The sequence below is a fragment of the Onychomys torridus genome, chromosome 7 (assembly GCF_903995425.1).
Source record: "Onychomys torridus chromosome 7, mOncTor1.1, whole genome shotgun sequence".
Taxonomy (NCBI): domain Eukaryota; kingdom Metazoa; phylum Chordata; class Mammalia; order Rodentia; family Cricetidae; genus Onychomys; species Onychomys torridus.
The window spans coordinates 38,521,171-38,545,778 of NC_050449.1; the positions used below are offsets into that span (position 1 = coordinate 38,521,171).

The 24,608-nt window shown below is 49.4% G+C and overlaps 1 protein-coding gene across 1 annotated transcript; it reads left to right on the plus strand.

Moving 5' to 3' along the window:
• Positions 1-8,274: 8,274 nt before the first annotated feature.
• Positions 8,275-20,950, plus strand: Scn2b (sodium voltage-gated channel beta subunit 2). The gene is made up of 4 exons (XM_036193405.1): positions 8,275-8,555; positions 15,812-15,978; positions 16,284-16,494; positions 17,046-20,950. The coding sequence occupies exons 1-4, from the start codon at positions 8,486-8,488 to the stop codon at positions 17,243-17,245; spliced, it is 648 nt and encodes a 215-aa protein (XP_036049298.1). The 5' UTR covers positions 8,275-8,485; the 3' UTR covers positions 17,246-20,950.
• Positions 20,951-24,608: the final 3,658 nt, after the last annotated feature.

A 24,608-nucleotide genomic window follows, 5' to 3' on the forward strand; every position in this document is an offset into this window, starting at 1 on the left:
TGGGCAGGGTAAGTCTTCTCTAAGACAATCCTCTCCACCTGTCCCCACTTCCTCCTTCCCTCTCTTTGAAGTTCTGGGGATTGGAGTCTTGTTCATACCAGGCAAATGCTCTATTATTGAGCTACATCTGGCTTAGCCCCTGGATCACTGATTTCTTGGCTTGTTTGAGACAGGGTGTTGTCCATAACTCAATGGTAAGACTTATGGCTGAAGACACCACACACTTGGGTAAACATGGGGAAATCAGTCTAGAACTGACTGGAAATCTTCCTCCTTGTTGGCTAGCTCTCATAGTGCCAGAAGGTGCTGTGTAGACCGTGGAGGGAAGAGACACCAATGATCTTACCCAGTGCTGGACCATGGGCTGAGATACATTGAACCCACTGGTAGAGTAGTTATGTGACTGCTATGGGGGTAACTAACCACTTTCTGATTGGATTGCAGGCTTGCTCCACAGGAGAGAATTCATGCCTGATACTGTCAACCTGGCCAGAAGTCTGTAGCTGGGGTGGGGGTGGGGCCCTAGGTTCTAGGGGGAAACCTACTACTATTGTTCTGGTAAATGTTTGTGTTTTGAAACTGCCTTCTGTGTACCTATATTTTTACTGATAACTGTTGAGTACTGCTGTCAGTCAACAGTTAATGTAGAGATTCATAAATGGTCAAAGAGCTGAGAATAAGTGATTGCTGAGTGCTGAGCTCTGCATGGGACTTCGGTATCAAGGCCACCAAGGCTCAGGGAACATTACCAAAAGGAGCAGAAAGAATGTGAGAGCTGGGGGATGGAAAAGCTGCTGTAAAATGTCTTCTGGACTTGACAACAGCTGTGGTTCCCTACAGGAGGTCTAGCCAATCAACATCCCAGCACCACTGGAAGGAAAGTTCATAAAGTCCCACCCCTATCTGAGGAACTGTTTGGAACTGATGACTGTTGGGAGAGTCAATTTTCTTCAGAGTGTGGCCATTAATAGGTCATCCATGTCTCCACTAGATGACTGCACACCCACGTATGTATGTGTATATGAACAGCACTAGTTGTTCAGGCTAGACAGATAGTCCAATGGTTAAGAGCATTTGTGGCTCTTCCAGAAGACCTGGGTGCAATTCCTAGCACCCACATGACGGCTCACAACCATTTGTAACTCCAGTTCTAAGGGATCCTTCTGGCCTCTACGAGCACAGGCATGCACATGGTGCACAGATATACATGGAAACAAGAACTCATACACATAAAATAAAAGTTTTAAACAATAAAAAATTAAAATTAAAAAGAGGACATGAAGGGTATTGCTCTGTAGCCCAGGGTAACCTGAAACTCATGGGTAGTCCTTCTGTCTAGGCTTTTGAGTGCTAGGATAAATCCACTGTAGTAGCTTGAATCTCTGATTTCTGATTCATTCTTGTAGGGCTGCACTTGTGAATGATTCCCCAAAAATCTCCAAAATGACATGCTTGCTATAAGTTTATTCCATTTTACGTTAATGACACAAGGATTATGTCAGCATATGTTGAAGGCAGCATCCTATCTGGGACATAGCAGAGTTTGGGACTTTCCAGAGCTGAAGTATTCATAGAGGAAGGGGCTTCATTCATGGCTTATTAGGTTAAATTCTCCCTTGGGCTAAGGCGTGCCTTTCTACTTCCTTAAACAGTGTGTGTATTAGAGAAGGCCTTCAGGATACAGAATCAGATGGATGGATGGCTATTTTACATCAATTGTTCTGGGTCTGAGACTGATTGGGGAAGAAGCTTGAGAATGGGTGGTATAGTTAATCCTCAGAGAGCACTCTGCAGAAGCATAGAACTTGATCCATTCCATTTGGCTTCCATTCTGGGCTCAGTAGCTAGAACTGAAGAGGAAGAGCAAGCCCACATCTCTCTCCCAGCCCTAGCTCCCCACAAAACTTCCTTTATATACAGGCACAGAGTTTCAAAATTGAGGTAGATCCACAGTTATCAAACACTAATATTGTCAAAAACCAAAACAGGACTTCAGGAGATCACAGGGGGAACCTGCTTGTTTGCTGTCCCATAGGCGCCTTCTACAGAGGGTTGACTATTAATCCAGCAATATGCAGGTATACCGTGGAGGGAGAAGGTTTTGAAGTTAAGTGGCTGTGTTCAAGCTCTGGCCCTGCCTCTTCCCTTTTCATACCAAAAAGTTTATGTGGATGCTTTGGTACAATTTTCCCACACAAATACTCTTAGCTTAGAAAGGGTTGTAGTCACCATGAAGTAAAAGTATCCAGATTTCAAAATTCATCGAACACAGCTAACCTGTACAACATTCCAACTTACCAACACCACACTATCCAGGTTTGGGTGTTCCCCAGTTGATGTGATCATGTGGCTGCCTGGGAGTGGTGACATGTCATTGCTTAGAGGATATTATCCCCTGTTACTAGCCTGAGATGATATCACATTTCAAAACTCACAGTACAGCTTCCAGCAAATGCATATGGCTTTCACACTAGCTCCAAATAGGAAAAAAAAAAATCAGATGGCAAACCATGCTAAACTAAAGCTTTCTTATATACAAGTGGAGATTTATGGGGTTTAATTTTTTTTAAATTTATGTTGTGTGTCTGTAGGGTCAAAGGACAATTTGTAGCTGTTGGTTTTCTACTACTGTGGGGTCCTTGGGTGTTCTAGCTAGCTTTCTGTTGCTGTGATAAACACCATGACCAAAAGCAACTTGAGGAAGGAACTTGATTTACAGTCCGTCATCCAGGGAAACCAATGCAGGAACCTGGAGGCAGGAACTGAAACAGCCCACAGAGGAGTGCTGCTCACTGGCTTGCTCGGTTTGCCTTTGTGTACACCTACCTGTCCAGGGGTAGCCCTACCCACAGTGGGCTAGGTCTCCCATATCAATCATTAATCAAGAAAATGCTCCATGACCAATCTGATGGAAGAACACCTTCAGTTGAGGTTTCCTCCTCCCAGATGATGCCAGTAGGTCCCGTTGGTAAAAATTTAACCAGGAGACTCAGGTTATCAGGCCCAGTAACAGGTGCGTTATCTCTCTAGACCAGGACTTTTCACCAGTGACTAAATGAACAGCTTAGACAATTGTGCCTGGGTTGTTGTTTCTAACACTGTAAAGTTTGTTTGTCCAGTTTAATCTCTCTCCTCCAGCAACTGTCTCTTTTGTTTTCATGTGATGCTAGCCATTCAATCATTTTTAAAAAATAAACATCCCTTTCTTTTAAAAAATATTGTTTATTTTTATGTTTATGTGTATAAGTGTTTTGCCTATGTACTACATATGTGTAGTAACTGTGGAGGCCAGAAGAAGGCATTGGATCCTGGGGGACCTGGAGTCACAGACAGTTGTGAGTGGCCATGTGGTTGCTGAGAATTGAACCCAGGTCCTTTGGAAGAGCAGCCAGTGATCTTATCTTTTGAACCATCTCTCCAGGCCCCTAACATTCAGTCTGAATAGAAAAATTGATTGGTATAGATGACAGTGTCTTCTGGTTCCAATCTCTTGTTAATTTTTATTTCTGTGAGCACAAAGTCATTTAACCAGACACCTTAATTCCTCTCCCTATGCAAAGAAAGAAAACGGGAGGGCACCAAGAGCAGGCAAGGGCTTTGGGGAGCTGAGAGGAGATGATCCTGGAGGTCACGAGGCTGCTGGAGACCAAGTGAGCTGGGTCTCCTCATCCTTCAACAACTAGTTTTTCTGTTTGGCTTTTCGGTAGTTTGGGCCCTTAGAACACTAGATGCTGCTGTGTTTGAAGGCTTCCAGAAACATCCAGGCCCTTGCCAAGAGAGCAGTCCCAAGGGCTGAGGGGTGGGGCTGCCTGGGAATAATGGAGACAAGAGCGAGTCTAGAAGCTACTCTTGAAATCGGAGGCAATTGCTGGACCTCCTTCAAAGGCTGCAGCCCTAGCCAGGCAGTAGTGGCACAGGACTTTAAATCTAGCACTCGGGAGGCAGAGGCAGGTAGATCTCTGAATTTGAGGTCACCCTGGTCTATAGAGTGAGTTTCAGGACAGCCAAGACTATGCAGAGAAACAGTCTTAAAAATCACCAAAAAGAAAAAAGAAAACAAAAGTCTTCAACACTCTGTTCTTTGTTCTTCTCTGGTTACCCTGACCCTGTGTAGGCTAGTATGATCATACATCTATATGAGCAGTTATCTTTCCCAAAATGCTAGGTGTGTGTGTGTGTGTGTGTGTGTGTGTGTGTGTGTGTGTGTTTGGGGTGTTATGCTGACACTGACACCCCAGTTTCATAGAGCCAAAGAGCCTTAGATTTTAAGCATGCTGTATTCTAACCCAGCCCGGTAGTCTCCTTCTCGAGCGTGGCAGACAGTTCTCAGGGCTGCTGACTTGGCCAGCTAGTTTGCAGATGTGGTCAGAATTTCTTCAAGGGAGGTCAGGCCATCTGTGACCACTTCTGTAAAACCAGAGTCACAGAACCTTTTTTCTTTGAGAAAAAAAAAAAAAAAAAAAAAAAAAAAAAAAAATATATATATATATATATATATATATATATATATATATATATATATATATATTAAGGGAACTTAGTGTTTTCCCACAAAGCCAGTATCTCATAATGTCAAGAATAATAATGGTGATGCACGATGACATCTTGCACCTTCCTGCTTCTTCCCAGGCTGGGCACGTCCCATTTTCCTTTGTCCAGTGTATCCATCTTATGCAAGTCATCCCCTCATCACTCATTGGCTAGCTGTTGTCAGATTCTCTGTATAGGTACCGAAGTGGTTTGGTCCTGGTGGGGTGGGGGAGGGGGGTCTTATCTTCTGTGGTGTTGAATTAGTGAGTGTGTCCAGAGTCATCAGAGCACAGACTGAAGAGGCAATTAGAAGAACAGGAGTAGATGGCTTAGGAGCAGGTGTGTGTGTGTGTGTGTGTGTGTGTGTGTGTGTGTGTGTGTAGATGAATATGCACATGCACTGTGGATTGAACTCAGGGAATGGAGCATGTAAGCATCTGCTCTGCCACTAAGCCACAGCTTTGGAGCTGATTTTTGAGTCAATGGATTTGCCAAGTATTTGGTAAAGGAAGGGCATTCCTAAGATACTACCAAGGCAGAGATATAAGTGATGTGCGGGGTTAAAACAACAACAACAAACAAACAAACAAACAAACGAAACAAAACAAACCCAGACAAAAACCTCACCTGATGTGGACTGGCGTGAGAAGGGGTAGGGCAAAGGGGAGATTCAGTATGATGAATCCCCGCCTTTTACTCCACAAGCTGCCATGTTTCTTGCAGATTGACTGATGTAGGCATTGATCCGAAACTTTTTCCTGGATATCATTCTCTTTTTGCCAAACCCCCAAATCTGGCTTCCCATTGCTGTTTGCAAATCCATCAAGTTGAAAACTTTAATACACTTAAGAATCTCCTAGAAGGGTCTTGTAAAACATGTAGATCCTGACTTCTTGAGATAGCATGAGAGCTAGGGCTCTACTCTACTAACTAGTTCCCAAGTGGCACCAAAGAGGCCAGCAGAGGACCCTTCCCGGGGAAATGAGCCTCTCAGGTGAGAGCCTGGAGCCTGGACCACACATTTTAAAGGAAAAAGGAAATTGCCTTCGTTTGGAGTATTTCTAACCTGACTTTTCCCAGCAGGGTAGGTAATTGAATGCTGTCCAATAAAATCTTCAGTGATAAATGGCACCTGGCAGAAATGCCAAAACCACAGGGCTTCACATCCAAAAAAGCCCATCTTGATCGCTAGTGTCATCAGTTTGCAGAACACCTCTGAGTTTCCGCTTCCTGGCCTCCCATGGCTCCGAGGGGAGGTTTGTCCCTTGCAACAGATGATTACTGGGGCCCCAGTGGGCTATGGGAGGCTCTGACATAGCCCCTATCTCCTGGTCCCTCATCTGGCCACTGCTGGTCCTTGATCCTGGAGGTCCGAGCTAGACCAAAACTCTTTAAAGTCTGAATACTTAGTGACCCGTAGCCAAATTCAGTTCTAGGGAGAAGCAAAATTTAGGATTATTTCTTGCCTCAGCTGACTATTAAACAGAAGCTTCCAGACTTAGCTTGAGGTCAAGTGAAACAGCAAAGCGCTTGCCTTCAGTTTCTGGGCCTCACAAGGCACCATCCGCTGCATTAAGAAAAAAGGAGGAGGCCGGCTACATCAAACTAAAAATTTGCGGCAAGAAGGTCTAGGCTGAAAAGTGTCTGCAGCAGCCTGGTTGGTGTTGCGGGACCTGGACTTGGCTGGATGGGCCTGAGCAGAACAGGTGGCCTGAGTGGGGCCAGTCTAGCCCTCTGGCTACACACCTGTGATCTGTGCACCACGGAAGGGGTCTCGGTGCCTTAGGGTGAAGGGGGTGGGCACTGGAGGAGACTCTCCTGAAATTTCCTACTCAAGCACCTGGCTCTGTGCTGGGGCTGTGTTGGTGTGAGGGAGGCACTGGGGACAGGGTCTGTGCACCAACTGGAGGGCACTCCTCTGCCTTCTCACAGCTCTGCCTTGAAGCTCCGTTTGGCTTTGGGTCTTGTGCCCCTAGGAAAGCGTCCGAGACCTGGCTGGACTTCACTGTCTTCCACGTTTCCCATCCCACTTCCGGTTCCTCTCTAAATTCCTCTAGTCCCATCCCTGAATGGTCCAGCTTCAGGCAGGCCCTGTGCACAATGCTCAGCTTGCTCCTTCATAGCCTGCTTCTCGACTGCATCAACTTCAGGGGGGCTCTGTGTCTGCTTACCCAGTGATACATCACGTGGAATACTGGGGTGTGTGTGTAGGGGGCATCAGTGTCTTACAAAGAGCTGGGTGTGAATCCTGGCCCTGAACCATCACATATGAATCGGGCAATCAGACTGTGACCCCTGACTGCGCATTGATAAGCTGGGTAAGAACCTGCGATCACTGGACGACTCTGCCCACTTCTTCGCTTATTTCCACCTCTACCCCAAGCTCTTCTGCTTGTGAAAAGCCTCTGTGTTTCCCCTCCTTTGAAACAACACTTTTCAAACATACACCAAAGCCAAAAGAACGTACCTCAGACATCACCAAACATCGGGGACCATCAGTGACGTTCCCCACTCTGGTGACGCCCAGAACTGTTTTCTCATCTGTGTTTTTGTGGGATATTTATTTCATTTCACCTGTAGCTGTGTCTCTAACAGGCGAGGCTGTTAAAACACAAAACCACGATTTTTGTTTTTTGGCATGGGGGTTCCAGACAAGGTTTCTCTGTGCAGCCCTGGCTGTCCTGGAACTCCCTCTGTAGACCAGGCTGGCCTCGAGAACTCAGAGATCCACCTGCTTCAGCCTCCCAAGCGCTGGGATTAAAGGAGCGTGCCGCCACTGCCAGGCAAAACTATGATTTTTATGGCAGCTGACAACAATAGAATTATTTGTTGATATAATCAATGCGCAGTTTTATTTACTCCCCTTGTTGTCTCAAAAAAGGTTCCTTTCCCGCCGATTTGTTGGAGTCAGGGTCCCTCAAAGGTTCATGTTCTATTCCCTTGTAAAAAACAAACAAACAAACAAACAAACAAACTCTCCGGTGTTTGTGTGTCAGCCTTCTGTGACAGGGTCGTCTTTCTGCAGAAATGCTAGAGCAATGAGGAAGTCATACTTCCTCAGAGCCTCCTGCCCACTTCCCTGAACCCTGCTCAAATAATACAAAGCAACTCTTGGGGGTGGGGTGCATCCATCCATCCGTCCGTCCGTCCGTCCGTCCGTCCACACAGCCATCCAGAGAGAGACAGAGCCAGAGAGCATGTGAGCGCACAGTGCCCTGGCACGCGTGTTGAGGTCAGAGGACAGTCTGTAGCTCTGTCCTTTCACCAGGCACATTCCGAGGACCACACTCGGGTCATCGTGTTTGGTGTGGCGGGACGCCCCTTCACCCCCTGAATCATCTCCCTGGCCTACGGGTGTTTTACATGGTAAGAAGGACTTCCACACAGGCCTTTGGAATAAATAGATGGATCCGACAGTCTCTTTCTTTCTTTTTACTCCCTTCCCTTCTCCTTTCTCTTGAAAGGGTCTAGCTTCAAACTCAGGGAGGGCAATCCTGTCTCTACTTCCCTACCACTAGGATTACAGGCATGTGCCTCCTCACCTACATTTCTCTAAGAAATTTCAAAATCTAAAAATCCTTTCAAGTGCAGTAGGAAGGCAAGATTTGATTTAGTTCTGAGTTTAGAGGGTAAAAAATTCTGGCAACTTAATTTCTTCCAGAAATATCTTTTTATGCCCTCCCACCTGCTTTTTGAAATCCACCAACCACAATATTTACTCCATTCCCCATTTTTCTCCCTTTCCCTTACACACCACCCCCCTCTCCTTTTAGCAGCCACATACAAGTCGGCCATATTAGAGAGATGGAAATAAAGCTTCCTTAATGTTGTACATGTCTTTGAAGTACATCCGTGCATTTTCTTTTCTAGCATCTAACCATCCCTCCCTTCTGGTCCTTGGTCCCTCAATCACCCTCTCCCATAGTCCACCCGCCTAACATCACAGTCTCTGAAAATGCACAGGGATGCCTGGCTACCTCGCCCTGCCTTCAGTCTCACGGGGCTCAGTCTGTTTTTCACTTTGGGTAAGTTAGAACCACATCTGCATGCTCCTAAGGGTCAGAAGTACAGCTGCAGCTGAAGGAGGAGGGGGCAGGGGCAGGGGGGAGGGAAGAGTGGGCGCTTCCCTCTGTGTCCTTGGGAAGGGGCTCGCTGGGGATCTGGGACTTAGCTGGGATGCAGGATGCTGGGTGACTTGGTCACAGAAATGTTGACTAGGGGATGTGTTGCTTGGGGATGGGAACGACCAAAATAATCAAGAGGTGCCCCCCCCCCTTTGGATTTCCCTGAAGTGGACCTATGTGGGGGTGGGGCAGAGCTAGGCTGCTCTTCAGTCTCTTCAGGGATTTTTCGTTTTCTTATTATTAATATAGTTTTCGTTTTTAGCTGCTTCTGATGAGAGCTCATAGGGGCTGCTGGTTCATCTAAAAAGTCTCTTGTGAGCCCTGTTCCCTGGAATCCGGTGGACCTAAAGGGTTAGGAGAGAGTGTTCTGGAGAGTGGGGTGGGGGGGGGGGCGCAGAAAGTTGAGCCTGTCCCACCAGCTTGTTGGGATGTGTGTGGGAGGAATTGGGGATGAGACTAGAGGATGAGTTCTGGGTTGGTGGGGGGACACCACTCGAGAAGCTGCTGCTGGAGCACGCACCCCTGGTGTGGACCGGATGGAGAGGTCAGGTGTCCAGGATCCAGGAAAAAGGAGAAAAATGTAAATGGCACCCATGGATGAACAAGGTGTGGTCTTTTGAAACCAGTCCCAGAACAGTCCATCCCAGCCTTTCAGACCACCCTGTCGTATGGTCCTAAAGTCAGTTTCATACTTGAACACTCAGAGGCTCCAAGCTAGGCAGGCAGGTGGGCTTAGGTTATTTGTAAGCCTGCTTCCCTCGGCACCCCCATCCCCCACCCCTCCATGAGAGAAGGTCTCACTATGTAGCCTTGGCTGGCCTCGAACTTTCGGTGATTCTCCTGCCTCTGTCTCCTGCTGGGAGTTGGGAGTCTAGACCAGTGCCAACACGCTGGGCTCTAAACCTGCTTTATAGACAGTTTCATTCTTGATCTTAAAAGTCCCTCAGCAGTACCTGAGGGTCAAGTCCAAGGATTGTAGGTGGGAATATTCTCCATCACAAATCACTCTCTCTCTCTCTCTCTCTCTCTCTCTCTCTCTCTCTCTCTCTGTCTCTCTCTGTCTCTCTCTCTCTCTCTCTCTCTCTCTCTCTGTCTCTCTCTGTCTCTCTCTGTCTCTCTCTCTGTCTCTGTCTCTCTCTGTCTCTCTCTGTCTCTCTCTCTCTCTCTCTCTCTCTCTCTCTCTCTCTCTCTCTCTCTGTCTCTCTCTCGTCGCCTGCAAGATAAGGATTTAACATCTTCCTTCTTGTGAAACTGGACCTAAGTTTAAAGCTATCTTTGTTCTTTATTTCATAACCATGGGCAAGATGCTACCCACCCTGAGCACCACTTCTATGGGTGACTGGAGATTGTCTCTTGCTTGGTGAACTTGTGACTTGACACAGAGCAGGGGCCAACAGTGGCAAATCTTTCTGAATTCTTTCTCAAGCCCTGGCATGGCCTGTTTTGTTTAGCTCTCACAGCAATTATCTGAGGTAAACACTATGATTCTATTTGTGTTCCAGGGCGGAACCAGAGGCACGGAGAAGTTAAGTAACTCATCCAGTCAGGTCATGTGACTGGCATAAGGGAGCTGAGATTTGAACTCCCACATGACTGACTTAACACATTCTCTTTAACACTGAGTTCTACCACCCCCAAAGTTCAGGAAACAGTACTGCTCTGTTAGCATTAATCGGAAGACTCTCAAGTGCAGGTTACAAAGAGATGGGTGAGTGGTTTGCACGAACACATACACACACACACACACACACACACACACACACACACACGCACGCGCGTGCCAGAGCTGGAGGCCAGAGTCTCCTCTCAGAAGTTAGCCACAGCCTCACAGCCTAAGTGAACAAGGGCAGGGGCCCTGGCAACAGGACCAGCCAACCTGGGCTTGAGGGAGATAGTGCCATAGATGAAGAGGTCTGTGTGTCAGGGCTGTAAGAGGCAGTGGGAAGAAGTGGATATCTCAACAGGCCTGTGAGAGCAGAGACCTTGATCTTGAAGCTGTGAGGAGGCATGTCTCTGCCATGGAACTTGGGTGGCTGTGCTAACAGGAGTCACCGGGATGGAGGGATGTCACAGATATTAGGAGGGGCAGGTGGGGATGACTGTAAAGGTGGCAAACAGCTGTTCCCGTGACAGAAATTCCAGTGTTTCTCAAGACCATCAGTTCTTTGGCTGCTAGCCTGGTCATCAAAGTCTGGATTATAACTGGTGCGTAGAGAGTGGAGTGTGGTCCTCAATCAGTCTGACCACACATATTTGCAGCTAAAGGTGGGACCTAGATGTGGAGGAGAATGCCTCTTCCCCACCCCTAACCCCCTGGCAACCAAATTTAATTGAGCACTTACTATGTGCTACATGCCTTTCTGGATGCAGGGATACCAGCATAAATAAGGAGTTCCCGGGGCCTCTTGGGAGACAAAGGTACATGAACCAGAGCAACTCAGCATTGTATGTGCTGTAAGAATGTCAGGTATAGTGATAGTGCTAGAAGTCATCTTTTGCTAGAAGCTGTGTGCCGGGCACTGTGCTGAGCTTTGCACACATCGCAGGCTATTTAATTGTCACGATAGCCTCAGTAGCATTAGTGTCCCGTGAATTGCAGACGAGGCCCTTGCAGCACTGGAGGGTTCATGACCTTGCCTGAGATCATATCAAGATCTCTAGAGTCCCAAGATCTCTTGACTACTCGGCCCCCAAGTCACTGGAAGAAATAGGAACCTGGTTGGGGGGAGAACCAGACGCTGGGAAGATGTCACCCGAGCTGTGCCTTATGAATGGGGTTTGAGGTTTCTGTGGAAGAACTCCAGGGAGGCGGATGGGCAAACTTCCCAACCTAAAGCAAAACTGTGAACAAGGGCCTTGTGGAGGGGAAGGAAGAGGAACGTCAGTGTTGAAGTCCCTGGGGTCACATGGAGGGATGGAGCCGGCAGGAGATGATGGAACTTGAGTTCTGCTTGGGGAGGAGACATGGGCAGGAGGATCTGAGTGTAAAGGCAGGAGAGGCGGTAGGGTGAGATGTCGAATTTGCCTGGGAGGCAGGGGCTGCCTCAGAGGACAATTCCTCCTCCTCCTCCTCCCCTCCCTCCCTCCCGCCCTCCCCTCTGTTTCTTTATTCTTTATAAGAACGAAACAAACTCATAGACGGCTTCAGGGCTATAGAGGGAGGAGTAAAGGGAATCTACTTCCAGTCTCTAGGAGAGACAGTGTTTGGCAGATAAATAGCCCAGGTTTGGGAACTCTGCAGGACGGGCCAGGGAGAACAGTCGATGGCCAGGACTTGAAGAACACAGCTGGGGCGGGTCCTGGGTTGTCACACCCTTACATTTCCCTTTTCCATCACCTCCTTTCTGTGAGTTGGAAATTGCAAGAACTAGACCTCAGACCTGGTCCCGAAGAGGATGTTAGGAAATTCATGGATTCCCACTGTGGAGTTCCTTGACAGAACACTGTCTGCCTGCCGGGGTCCAGCCTGGAGCTGGGGACTGGAGCTGCCATGTGTACTCATTCGGACACCTTGGGATGGCAATAACATCCCCACACAGCTTGACTCCTCACCTCAGCCCTGCCTGGAATCAGGCTCTAGTTTCAATTCCTGGCACTGAACTTGGGTTAGCCACTTCATTTCTTTGTGCTCCATTTCTTCATTTGAGAGCAAGCGGCGGTAGATAATGCTTGCTGGATGTGTGTGCTCAGTGAGGTAGCGGAGATGGCGGCACCACTGTCGGGCCATTATGATGGAAGGCCTGTGGTGGGCCTGGATCCATCCACTTTTCAGAAGCACTGGGATCAACTGTTAGCTCTGACCTTGGCCAATGCTTTCCTGAATTTAGTGAGAGCCTAAACTGACTGAGAGATTGAGCCTGGAACCCCTGAGATTCTCATGAGAGCTCAGGATGAGTCTCAGACTAGCAGGTGAGAGCCAACTTCCTGGCTCCAGTTTGTCCCTGTCCTCAGAGCATTCCCAAGTCCTCCTTCCTCACAGTAAAAGGATGGCAGTTGATCTACAACCCCGGAGACTCCCAGCTCTGGCTTCCTTTAGTTTGCCTCGCGACCTTCTTCTTTGCTGGTGGACTTGATAGTTGACCTCTACGGCCACTAGAGGGCACACGAATTCCGCCCGGTGCCTCTTGCAGGGCACATGCAGGGGAAACCCGCATTGCACCTTTCTCTGTCTCCTGGCACCAGCCTGAAAACGCCTCCCGAGGATTCAGCCACCTGACATCGTGGCATGCTGGATCTTTCTAGATGAGATGATGGAAATGTCAATCAGACATTCAAATTCAGCTGCTGGGGTGGGACAGGTTGGAGAGGGTGCTCTTTACAGAGCCAGCTAGTTTCAGAGCATTTAGGGGTGGGGGTGGGGACTTGGGAAGGTAGGATCCCTTTGGGGGGAGTGCTGGAGAGGTTGGGATGACCAGCTATAGGAGGTAAACTCAGGACAAACCGCCATCAGTTCCTTCTCTCAGATTTCTCAGTCTCTACAGCATGGGGGTGGTGGTAATACTTTCTGCACACCTCCTCCTTGCCTGGCACTGGGCCAGGTACTTTTAGACTCGATATGAAAGTGTAAGAGCGGGGGCTAGGCGCTGTCCCTCTTGGGAGGGGCCCCATCGGCTCCCCCAGTTGATGGTTCCCTTGTGAGCATTTCAGTGCTCATCTAGTGTCATTGGCCCTGCAGGTGAGGTCCACATGTTTGCCTTTCCAGGCTTTGGAGGGACCTTCCCTGCCAGCAGTCCAGAGAACCTCCTGTCTTTAAGTTCTGAGCTTTGTGGGGCCTTTGCAGGGATGCACTGAGCAGAAGGATGCTCTGGGCAGGCTTAGCTTCGTGGCTTGCAGGCTGCCTTACTTCTGTTTCTGGGGGCGGGGCCAGCAGATTTGTGGGACCAAACAGTTGGAGAACCAGGATCCTTGCAGCCTGGCTCCTTAGCTACATTTGGGGGAAATCCAAGCATATCAGTCTCCAAGGTAACCTCAGGTCTAGAAAATTCCCCCACCTCTGCTCTTAAGCCCTTTCTGTCCCCAAAGCAGAACTTAAGGAGCATGAGGTTAAAGGCAGCTGCCATTTGCTGAATGCCTAGTACTTATTTTAGTCATGGTAACCACCCAGTGACAGTGCTGTGAACTAGGTTTCTGGAGGAGGAGGTTGAAGACTGGGGAGGTGAGGGGCTCTGCCTACGTTTCTTACAGTTGACTGAGGCTAGAACTGGGAAGGAATCCAAGTGGAATCAAGGTGTTTATGGGGAGGGGGCATGAATCTGCCCACATCTATAGCTGTAATTTTCGCTCAGCTGGCATCTCAGCTGACCACACCCCACCCTAAAACTCCCCGGAATCATCCCAACTCCTGTGTTCTGGCTCCTTGGCCTGGTCCTTGCCCAACTCTGACCTCAGGTCTTATTTTTTCCTCAGCTATGTGAAGGTCCATCCCAGCCATGAGACTGTGACCCTTGATATCCCTAAATGGCTCATTCCTTCTCTTGAGTTAGATGCTTCCTGAATGTCATCCTCTCAGAGCCTTGTTCCCTGACCACCCTGAAAAAAACAACTCCCCTCTGCCATACTTCAATCCTTATAGTCCATGTCATGCAATGCTCCAGACAACCACAGTCTTATTGTTGTTGTTGTTGATATATGCCACCTCACCAGAATACAAGCCCCACAGTGCAGTGACTCTGCCTCATATCAGCAACTCCCAGGACCTAAGACTAAGCACTGGGCACACAGTAGGTAATTTACATGTATTTAGTAGCTGAGTGAATGAGGGCTGAGGATGTGGTTCCGTTGGTAAAGTGCCTGCCTATACTATGCATAAAGTCTCATATTTGATCTCCAGTAGTAAATAAACTGGGTGGGGTGGCACACCCCTGTAATCCAATCACTCAGAAACTGGAGGTAGGTGAGTCAGAAGTTCAAGGACATCCTTAGCTACATAGCTAGTTCCAGGACAGCCTGGGCTATGAGAGGAGGTCTGCTGGCCACACACACACTCCCAAACCCTGCAAAAAAAACAAGACAAAACAAAACAACAACAAACCCAGAATAAACAAAACAAAACAACAACAAACCCAGAATAAACAAAACAAAACAAAACAACAACAAACCCAGAATAAACAAAACAAAACAAAATCACAAAATAAAAAATGGAAATGAGTGAGTGACTGATAGTGACTATGGCCCCTGCTTTGTTAATACTAAACTAATTTTTTAGAATGCAGTTTTAACAGTCTTAGCAGAGGATCTTGGAATTTAAGGTCAGGGCAAATCTGAGGCAGCCTGAGTCCATCTGAGAAGGTACTTTCTTTCATACTTTGAAGATGCATGTCTCTGTAACTGCTGGACCCCCGGGCAACCTGCCTGTCTTCCTTAAGCTCTGCTCTGCCTAGGGTCTCCTTGAGGCACTTTCCTGGATTGCAGCACCCAGGCCCGGGCCTGAGTCTGGTGCCTCATGCAGGACTTCAAAGACATTTCTGTGTCCACTACCACCTGTCAACTTGACCGGCTTTTTGCCCTGGTGTTTCCAGGCCGACATTTCCCAAAGGGGAGGTCTCCCCCTCAGCCAATCCACAGGGCCTTAGAATGACACCTCTTCCCCTGGGACACCTCTTCCCTCCTGTCTGTCCTCTATCTTGTCTGTGAGAGCCTGGGGATGATTAGAGGCCTGTGCTGGCCTAGGCAAGAGGGAGGCTTTCCCAGACCCCACCATGCTTTAGCTGCCATGGGAACAAGGATGCTTCCCCTGGCGGGGCTTTGGCGCGGCAAAGATGATCGGAAGTGTCTGGAGAACAAGGGGAAACTGAGGCAAGCCCAGTGAAGCCTCTTGCTTAGCAGGAAAGTGGTATTAGGATAGGTGGAGGCAAGTAGGGGGTCTGCCCACAGTGGCCTCAGGAAAGGTTGAGGCCATGTGGCTGTCCATGGCCCGGTAGACCATTGGATGGCTCTCTTCCATGACTGTTCTGTCCCCTCTCCTCCTGAGGACCACATCTGGTGTCCCTTATGTGCTTTGCCCTCCTAACAGCAGATGTCAGCCCTGCCTGCTGCCCCTAACTCTGCTCTGCCCTCCCTCCATCTACTCCCCCCCCCCATAGAAGGGTTGCAACCCTCCATGCCCCCCACCACACCCCGTCACTCAGCATCCTCATCAAGTGTGGTTTTGTCTGCAGTTCCCCCAGGGCGGAGCATGGAAGTCACGGTCCCCACCTCTCTCAGTGTCCTCAATGGCTCTGATACCCGCCTGCCCTGTACCTTCAACTCCTGCTACACCGTGAACCACAAGCAGTTCTCTCTAAACTGGACTTACCAGGAGTGTAGCAATTGCTCGGAGGAGATGGTAAGTCCCCGTGGAGGAGGAGGTGGAAGGAAGCAAGAGCCCCGAAGTATGAAACACACCATTCCTATCCCTACATCTGCACTGGACCAGGACCCTAGGAGGATTCTGGGTGGGCTGTCTGACACAGAGGGCATGGTGTCACCACACCTGGATGGCCCTTTCAAGACTAACCCCCTTTCTTCCCACGTCAAAAAAAAAAAAAAAAAAAAAAGATGAATGGGGATGTGAGGGTCGGCCCACAATGTTCCCCATGATCCTCACAGCCCCTTGCTCACCCAGCTGCCCATGCTATTCTCCCAACCCAGTTCCTCCAGTTCCGAATGAAGATCATTAACCTGAAGCTGGAGCGGTTTGGAGACCGTGTAGAGTTCTCAGGGAACCCAAGTAAGTATGATGTGTCAGTGACGCTAAAAAATGTGCAGCTGGAAGATGAAGGTATCTACAATTGCTACATCACCAACCCACCAGACCGCCACCGTGGCCATGGCAAGATCTACCTGCAGGTCCTTCTGGAAGGTAAGGGCGAATAGGCTACTGGAAGACATGGGCCCTTTTGCTCAGCTTAGCTCAAGGCCCTTCAGGAAGCTGGAACCCCATCTCATCTTCAGGGGCTTGTGCTGGTGGGAGGCATCCATGCCTCCCCTCTGGTCCTTGAGGGAACAAATCAATCATGATCATAACCCTCAGTAATAACAGTAGCTTTCATAGGCTTTACCTCATTTCATCCATAGAACCCACTGAGAGAGGAGATATTATGCCCATTGTATGGATGAGGAAACTTGGTTCAAGCATAAATTTCTCAAGATCATGCAATCCCTAACTCCTACAATCAAATTTGGGTCTGATCTCAAAGTCCATGGTCTTAAACACTCCATTCTGGGGGTGGAGGGGCTTATTGAGGAGGCTTGGGGGCAGGGATGCTTAGAGATCAGTGGTCTAGGTTGTTCTGACTTTGACTAGTGCCCTGTCGGTGAAGATGCGTCAAGTCAGATCCCTTCATATTTTGGGGGGCAGGGGAGACAGGAGATTTCCTTCCCAGCTGCATGATTCTTCTTCCTTTTCCTCAGTGCCCCCAGAGCGGGACTCCACGGTGGCAGTCATCGTGGGTGCCTCGGTGGGGGGCTTCCTGGCTGTGGTCATCTTGGTGCTGATGGTGGTCAAGTGTGTGAGGAGGAAAAAAGAGCAGAAGCTGAACACAGATGACTTGAAGACGGAGGAGGAGGGCAAGACGGATGGCGAGGGCAACGTAGAAGACAGTGCCAAGTAATCGGCAGCCCACCCTGGAGCCCCTCCCCATGTCCTGTTCCTCTCACTCCCCTGTACAGTGTGACCCTGCCTGCTCTCTCTTGGTGTGCTTCTCTCTAATGGGACCCCAGGATCGACCTGGGGCCTCACTTCCCATCCCCTACCCCCCCCCCCCCATACCAAAGGTGACCTCCCTCCCTTCCATCTGGAAACTGCCTTGGTATCTGAGATACGCCAGCCCTGGGGAGAGCAGAGCGGGGCTCTAGCCTGTCGATCTTTGAGGAAGAAAGACCCTGTGTGCGGTCCCAAAGACAGGATGGGGGAGGGAGAGCAGTGGGAGAAGAGGTTGGCTGCCCATCTTGTCTAGGGTTTGGTCTGGTGGTGGTTTAAACTGTTGGGGTAGCAGTATGTGTATGTGTGTATGGGGGGGGGTGTCCTGTGCTGACCACAGGCACTGTGGGAAGGACTCGTGGTGGCTTTGCTGTGTTCCTCTGGCTACTCCCAGCACAGAACAGCCATCAGGCTGGGGATGAAGGTAGGGTCCTACTATTTGTGGGGGCATTTTTTAAAAGGAATGACTGTGCATTTTGAGAACAGTCAAGGAAAGCTGGAGGGAGAGACATTCCTGGACACAAGCCTTGGCCCAGAGAACTCTGTTCTGGCCTCATTTCTATCACTGCTCCCAGGGAGGCTCGGGTTCGCCCTTGACTACTGCTCTTGTGGGGATGCTGGCAGCAGCAGGGCTGAAAAGCAGCATCAGGAAGGATCATATCCCACCCTAGGAACCCCCCAGCAGAAGACCTGTGTCAGAGTCTGTTAGGGGATCGAGGGGTGCTGGCCTCACTGCAAACACGTTTAGCTGCCTTCTCCAACAAGATGATCACCTTGGTCTCAGCAGGTAGCAGCCAAGGCTCAGAATTGTGTGTGTGTGTGTGTGTGTGTGTGTGTGTGTGTGTGTGATTGCAAACATGATTAGCTGCCTTCTCCAACAAGATGATCACCTTGGTCGCAGCAGGTAGCAGCCAAGGCTCAGAATTGTGTGTGTGTGTGTGTGTGTGTGTGTGTGTGTGTGTGTGTGATTGCAAACATGATTAGCTGCCTTCTCCAACAAGATGATCACTTTGGTCTCAGCAAGCAGCAGCCAAGGCTCAGAACTGTGTGTGTGTGTATGTGTGTGTGTGTGTGTGTGTGTGTGTGTGTGTGTGTGTGTGTGTAGGGCGACTTCCTGCAGGGTTTCATTTGGGGGTTTCTAGTTGCCCTTGGCAGGGTTTCCATCTGGCTGTTGGCACGAAGGAAGAGAAGGCTGGAGGGGAAATGAGAGGACATGGGTAGAGCCTCTGAGTCCTGCCCCAGAACTCCCCTTGCAGGGGACAAAGTCACTCTTGGGAAGCCAACTTTCACTGCCATTTTCCTATCATTATAAGGAACTTGTTTAAGTCTAGAGCCGGGGAGAAAGGCAGGGTAGAAACTGCTAATCAAAGAGCATGGTGTTGGGAGATGCTCAGAGGAGAACTAGCCCAGAGCCTCCTGCAGATGGGGAGACTAAAGTGACCGACAGGAGCTGAGGGTCTCCCCCAATTCTGGCTCCTTGGTCCCCAGTTAGAATAAATAGAGCTTCCTGGTGGGAGAACCTCAAGTCTAGAAGGTATTTGTGTGTGGTGGTGGTGGGGTTCATCTAGCCCTGCTCCCCTCCCAAGAACTCAGCCCCTATAAACTCAGGGAGTTAGCTGTCCAGGGTAGGGAATGAGGGTGGTGGAGACAGGACCATGACAGTCTCAGGGACCAATCCTTGCCTCTGCTTAACTAGAAGAGACACTGATACCAGATGGGAGGTTCAGCTTAATTCACTTCCATTCAACAACCATTTATTGAGCGTCTGCTCTATGCCAGGCACTGTGCTGGGTGCCAGGGGCGCATATAAAGCCATAATAGAGTCAGGGACTGCCGGCCAGATCTGCACTGTAGGACCAAGGTTAATTTTCTGGTGCATCTACTTCCACCTCTGTAGCCACTGCTTCCACAAGAGAGTCAGGGGAGAAGGAAGAGGCTCTTGAGTCCGGGGCTTGGGAAAGTAAGATTGCAAGGGTAGAGCAAGGTGCCACTGGGAGGGGCCAAGTAGGTTGAGCATGGAGTAGGGGTGGGTAAGCAGAACTCTTGGCAAGGTGAATCTAACCCTTCTGGAAGTTCTGAACTCTTTGGCTCAGTACCTAACTGCCAATCAACACACTGCCAATGGGAGTGGGCTAAGCCACCAGGATGCCTGGGGCAGGTGGACACTGCCTATCCTTCAAGCCAGTCTCCTAGGAGTGGAGAGATGAGTGATGGGCACCTCAAACCAGTGGAAACCAAAGGCGGCGGCGATACATACTTCGGCAGCTTGGAGTAGTCAGTTCTCGACGCCTTGCACGTGCCCCCTTCTTTCAGGGTGCACGGACATGGGACTTGGCTCACACTAGGTCTCATAGCATTTGGGTGGCTACTCGTGAGATTTCCCCAAGGGTTGTTCTAAGAAGGTCTGTCTCTTTAAGAAGCTGGAGTCTCTTGGGGTCTTTTTCTTTTCTGCCCGGACAGAGTGGGGTCCAGGAAAGCGATGCCCGTCTCTGGACCCTACAGGCTGGGTCAGGGGCCATTTCTGCCCCAGGTGCTTGCCCTCACACTCACTTTCTCCTGGAGCTGCTTCGGACCCTCCTCTATGACCTCTGGGCTGTGAGGTTGGGAACCAAACCAGGCTTCCGTGAGGTGAGGTGGGAAACTGTGAGGTATTTCTACAGGAGCCATTGCTCAGCCTTGCTTCCTAGCCTATGTCAGCAAACTGCTCTCTTGCTGCAGTGTGGGCTCTGGGCCCCACTTCTGGCTGCATGCTTCTCCCATCACTGTGCTCCCAACCACTCCTGCCCTCCCAGAACCCCCGCCGCACATCCCATCTGCCTCTTCCTCCTAATTAAGGGCCACTACAAAGAAAGACGGACTGGCTAACCCATGGGATTTAGCTTATGAGAACAAAGCACAAATTTTCAGGACTGGAAATGCCTTGAGGTGCCTTGGAACTGGCTTTGGAAATAGCTCTCTGTCCCTCCAGCAATGAACTTGTCAGTTATTTCCAGTTTATAAAAAGGAAAAGCTGATTGGGTCCGCATTTGCCTGGGAATCTCCTTGGGAAAGTTGGGCTACTAAATATTCACAGGATCAGGTTAAGATGGCAGACAGGTGGAACTACTGGCCAGGTCCAAAGAAGTTAGTCCCAGGTCCTAGGAATATGGCTTGGTGCAGTTAGAACGGGTTTCTTCCTTCATATGTCTTAAGGATAGATGGCCTTGCTGTGCCTCTTGCTAATGTCTTCCTTTACTGAAGCTTGCTGATGTGATTGTACATAGCCTTTCTATAGAGGTATAGATATATTATATATGCATATATAAAACATCTCACTATGCCCACCCCAAAAGTTACATTGTTGGGGGGAGGATATAATCATGTCTCAGTGTTTCCGAGTAGATTCACCAAAGGTTCTTTATGGAACTTTCTTTATGCTTTTTTGGGAGAACCCAACTGCATAGCAAACATTTATGCATGTCTAGGTTCTCCCTGCTGTTTGAGGGTTGGAAGGGGAGAGAAGCTGTATACAAATGGTCTTCTGAGACCCGACTGCTGGGAGCAGGCTGAGTTTCTTTAGCAGTTTGTCTGGTTGCTTGGATTTGTTGGCTGCAATAAACACACTGTCTCTCCTGAACATCTCTTTAGTGTGGTGTTTTTTTTTTCCCCAGGGTACAGACTGGGGTAGGGAAAGGCTTTTCTGGGAGCCTGATGGGAAGCCCTGGTTCCCAGGACACCATGCATCTTGCTGGTGTTCACCTTGCAAGGAAAAAATGAAGCCTACCTGCCCCACCCTTATTTTTCATCTGTTTGCCCTTCCGGATCCTGGAGGACTCTGTCCTCCATAGTAAGCACTCTGAGACAGGTGACTGAGCACCCACTTCTGGGAAAGACTTTCAGTTACTTCTGGGGTGAGAACAATCCTTCAGCACCCAAGGCTGGCTGCTCTGGAGATAGCACCTATTCTTCCCATTGGCAGATGGGCCATCCTTCCTGCTCCTGGCTTCTTAACAGCATCTGACTAGGTAGACAGCTCTTTTGCCTGCTCTGGAATCCAGAAAGAGAGGAGGGCAGCTGGTCAGAGTGTCCCCAGTGCAGCTTCAGTGGGCAGGGTGGCTACTGGGAAGTCAGGAAGCCTCTGTGTGTATTTGTATCACGGTATCCTATTGACATAGTGCTGAATCAGCCTTAAGACATCCAAGGACCAGAGAGATGGATAAAAGCTAAAGGTGTTTTGCTGCAAAGCCCAACACCTGAGTTTCATCCCTGGGACTCACATGATAGGAGAATACCAGCTCCTACACACACACACACACACACACACACACACACACACACACACAAAATATGTAAACAAAGTTCAAGACAAAGGCCATCCTTCTGTCAAGGGGCTTAAACTTTCTGAATGTCAAGGAACATCTGTAAGTAATAGGTCATTGTTCTCTATCATTTCTGTCTATTCTCTGGCGATCCAGAGACCACCCTTGATGGTTAGTGGTCAGGAATGTTCCAGAAAGATCTCAGGACTAGTGACCCTGATGCTTGTGATGACCACAAATGTGACCTGAGTGAGACCCCAGGAAGGAGGCAGTGGTGTCAAGCAAAGATGGCTAGTGTGGCTAGCCTAGCAGAGCCAGAGGACCTTAGTTTAGGAGGGTGTCTATTCCCTGGAGCCCCTGAGTCCTTCTGATGGGCAGATGTCAAAGAGGGTGTCCTGTATTCAACGGAAAGAGAAACTTAGGCAAGAGGCTGAGTATAAGAGGCATTAGGGAGTCTGTCTGGTTCCTTTAGGGCGGACATAGGCCCTGAGGCTCAGCCATGTCACCATCCTTCTCTCTCTCTCTCTCTCTCTCTCTCTCTCTCTCTCTCTCTCTCTCTCATAACATCTGGAATGTTCGCACTGGGCCTGACTTCTAGGAGATGGGGAGTCAGGCATTTATCCTAGTTTGATTTCTTTGACCGGCTTAAGCTTGGGTGGGATAGTTTTGATTGCAGCTCAAGTTGCCTTGGGGAAAAGACTTCCCATCATCCTACCTCCTACTCTGATTGGTCAGGTCACTGGTTTCCTGAGTTCCTCAGTCAGCTGAGAGGACCACCAAGCTATTCCTTCACTATCCTGATGGGAAGCCGCTTGTGAGATAGGAATCTGGACCACAGGGATGGAGCAAGCAAGTAGATATTCACAAACTCAGAGATGAGAGGCCCCGCAAAAGTCACAGCCAAGTCTCCTCAATGTCCTAAATGGGAAACTGAGGACCAGAATTTGCTGAAGGCTTCATGTGGAACCAAGAACAGAGAGGGTCTTCATGGGTTCAAAAACTGCCATTTTCCCCTCCCTCCCTCCTCATCCAGTGCTGAGCCTAGCACAGCTCAGCACAGCAGCCCACGACAGCCCATCTTCTTCTCTGTCCCCTTCTAGTGTCTTGTGTCTACATACATAGGTTCATGCTTCCTAAAGGCTCGATTTTCTTTCTTTCTTTCTTTCTTTCTTTCTTTCTTTCTTTCTTTCTTTCTTTCTTTCTTTTCTGAGACAGGGTTTCTCTGTGTAGTTTTGGTGCCTGTCCTGGATCTCACTCTGTAGACCAGGCTGGCCTCGAACTCACAGAGATCCGCCTGGCTCTGCCTCCCGAGTTCTGGGATTAAAGGTGTGCGCCGGTGGTGGTGGTGGTGGTGGTGGTGGTGGTGGTGGTGGTGGTGGTGGTGGTGGTGGCACCAGGCAAGGCTCAACTTTCAAAGCTGAAGTTCTTTAGTTTGACTTCTGAGTCCCATTTGCATGCTCACTACTAGCCTGGCATGCCTGCTCTTTTTAGGTCATGGGTCTTCCACCCATCTTGCAGGGGAAGGGTAGCATCCATACGCTTAGGTGAGAGGAAAGTAGGCCAGGGCTTGGTGGGATGCACACTGGACACCTAGATGCGTAAGAGCTAGACACCCTCACCATTATCACCTCTGGGACTCAGAAGGTCCCTGCTGCTGGGACCTCCACAGCAACTCTTCCAGAGAGGCTTGATGGCTTTCTTCCTTCCCACAGAGTCTCATCCTTAATCACCCCAGGTTCCACTCATTTCTTATAGCCAAGATGTCAGCTACTTCTCAAAAGAGGCTCCAGCCAATGGGGGAGAGTTCCAGGGACCTAGGAGCAGGGTGTCCAGCGGGGACCCATATCTTGAATTCCAACACGGCATGCAGAGCAATCAGCTAAGGACCCCATTCTCCCACAGGACAGAAGAGACCCCAGACTAAGATGGGGAAGAAAGGCGGGGTGGGGTGGTAGAGGAGGGAGAACAGAGGAGACGAGAGTAGATAAATAGGAAGCTGGGAGTAGGTGGACTGGTGATGTAGATTTTCCTTTTCTCTGGCAATAATAACCTTGAAAGTCCAGGAGGTGCTATGGGGAAGGGAACCGAACAGACCCTGGACACTAAGCTTGGCTACTTGAGATACTATGGAAGGGGACAAAGCCACCTTTATCCCAACCCCAACTGCCCCTGCTTCTTAAGAGGATCTTTAAGCCATTTATCTCAACAGACTGAGCGGTTCCCCAACCTCTACACCGGCACAAGGGTAGAGGAAGAGGGTACACTTAGCCAGGAAGGGAAGTGTGCATCCCAGCTGTTGGCAAACTTAGTGGGGCGGGCTGTGGTCCCATGGATCCCACGGCTCTCATTCCGTCCAAGACGAAACCCTAGGACTGGCTGGCGGAGGTGGAGGCTATTGATCCAGTGGAGGTCAGCCGTGCAGGCGATGAGTTTCCGAAGGTAATGAGATCTCCATTCCGGAAGGTATTCAAGCAGAGCTTGGAGGTGTTGTCAAGAAGGTTCAAGTATCAGATCATACCTTTAGATTATACCTTTAGCCTTTAGTCTTAAAGGCTACTGACAACAGCCCTCACAGCCCTCATTTTAGGACTCACACGATAGGAGCAGGATTAGCCCTCGCTTGCTTGGAGATAAATAAGACTAATATCCATCCCTTCATCACTCTGTTTAGCCATGGTCTTCCCCGGGCCTCCTTTACACACCTCACTTTGCACATTTACTTCCTCATTGTGCTTTGCACGTGGAAGTGAGAGGACAATTTCCTTCCACCCCATTATCCTGGGGGTTGAACTCAGATCGGCAGGCTTAGCCACAGGCACCCACAGAGCCATCTCACCAGCCCGACTTATATCCCCTTTCTGACATCTGCTTTACATGATTTAGAGGTGGTGGTAGGGGAGGGGAGTGTTGGCAAACCCCCAGATAGATGGAGAAAATAGTCTGGAAGACGGTGAGAAATGTGAAGCCAGGTGCCCT

Excerpts from the sequence above, each read along its gene's own strand:
- Scn2b (XM_036193405.1), top strand. The coding sequence starts at position 8,486 with ATGCACAGGGATGCCTGGCTACCTCGCCCTGCCTTCAGTCTCACGGGG. Across the intron at positions 8,556-15,811 it reads CAGTCTGTTTTTCACTTTGG|TTCCCCCAGGGCGGAGCATG; the intron begins GTAAGTTAGAAC and ends TTTTGTCTGCAG. Across the intron at positions 15,979-16,283 it reads GCAATTGCTCGGAGGAGATG|TTCCTCCAGTTCCGAATGAA; the intron begins GTAAGTCCCCGT and ends CTCCCAACCCAG.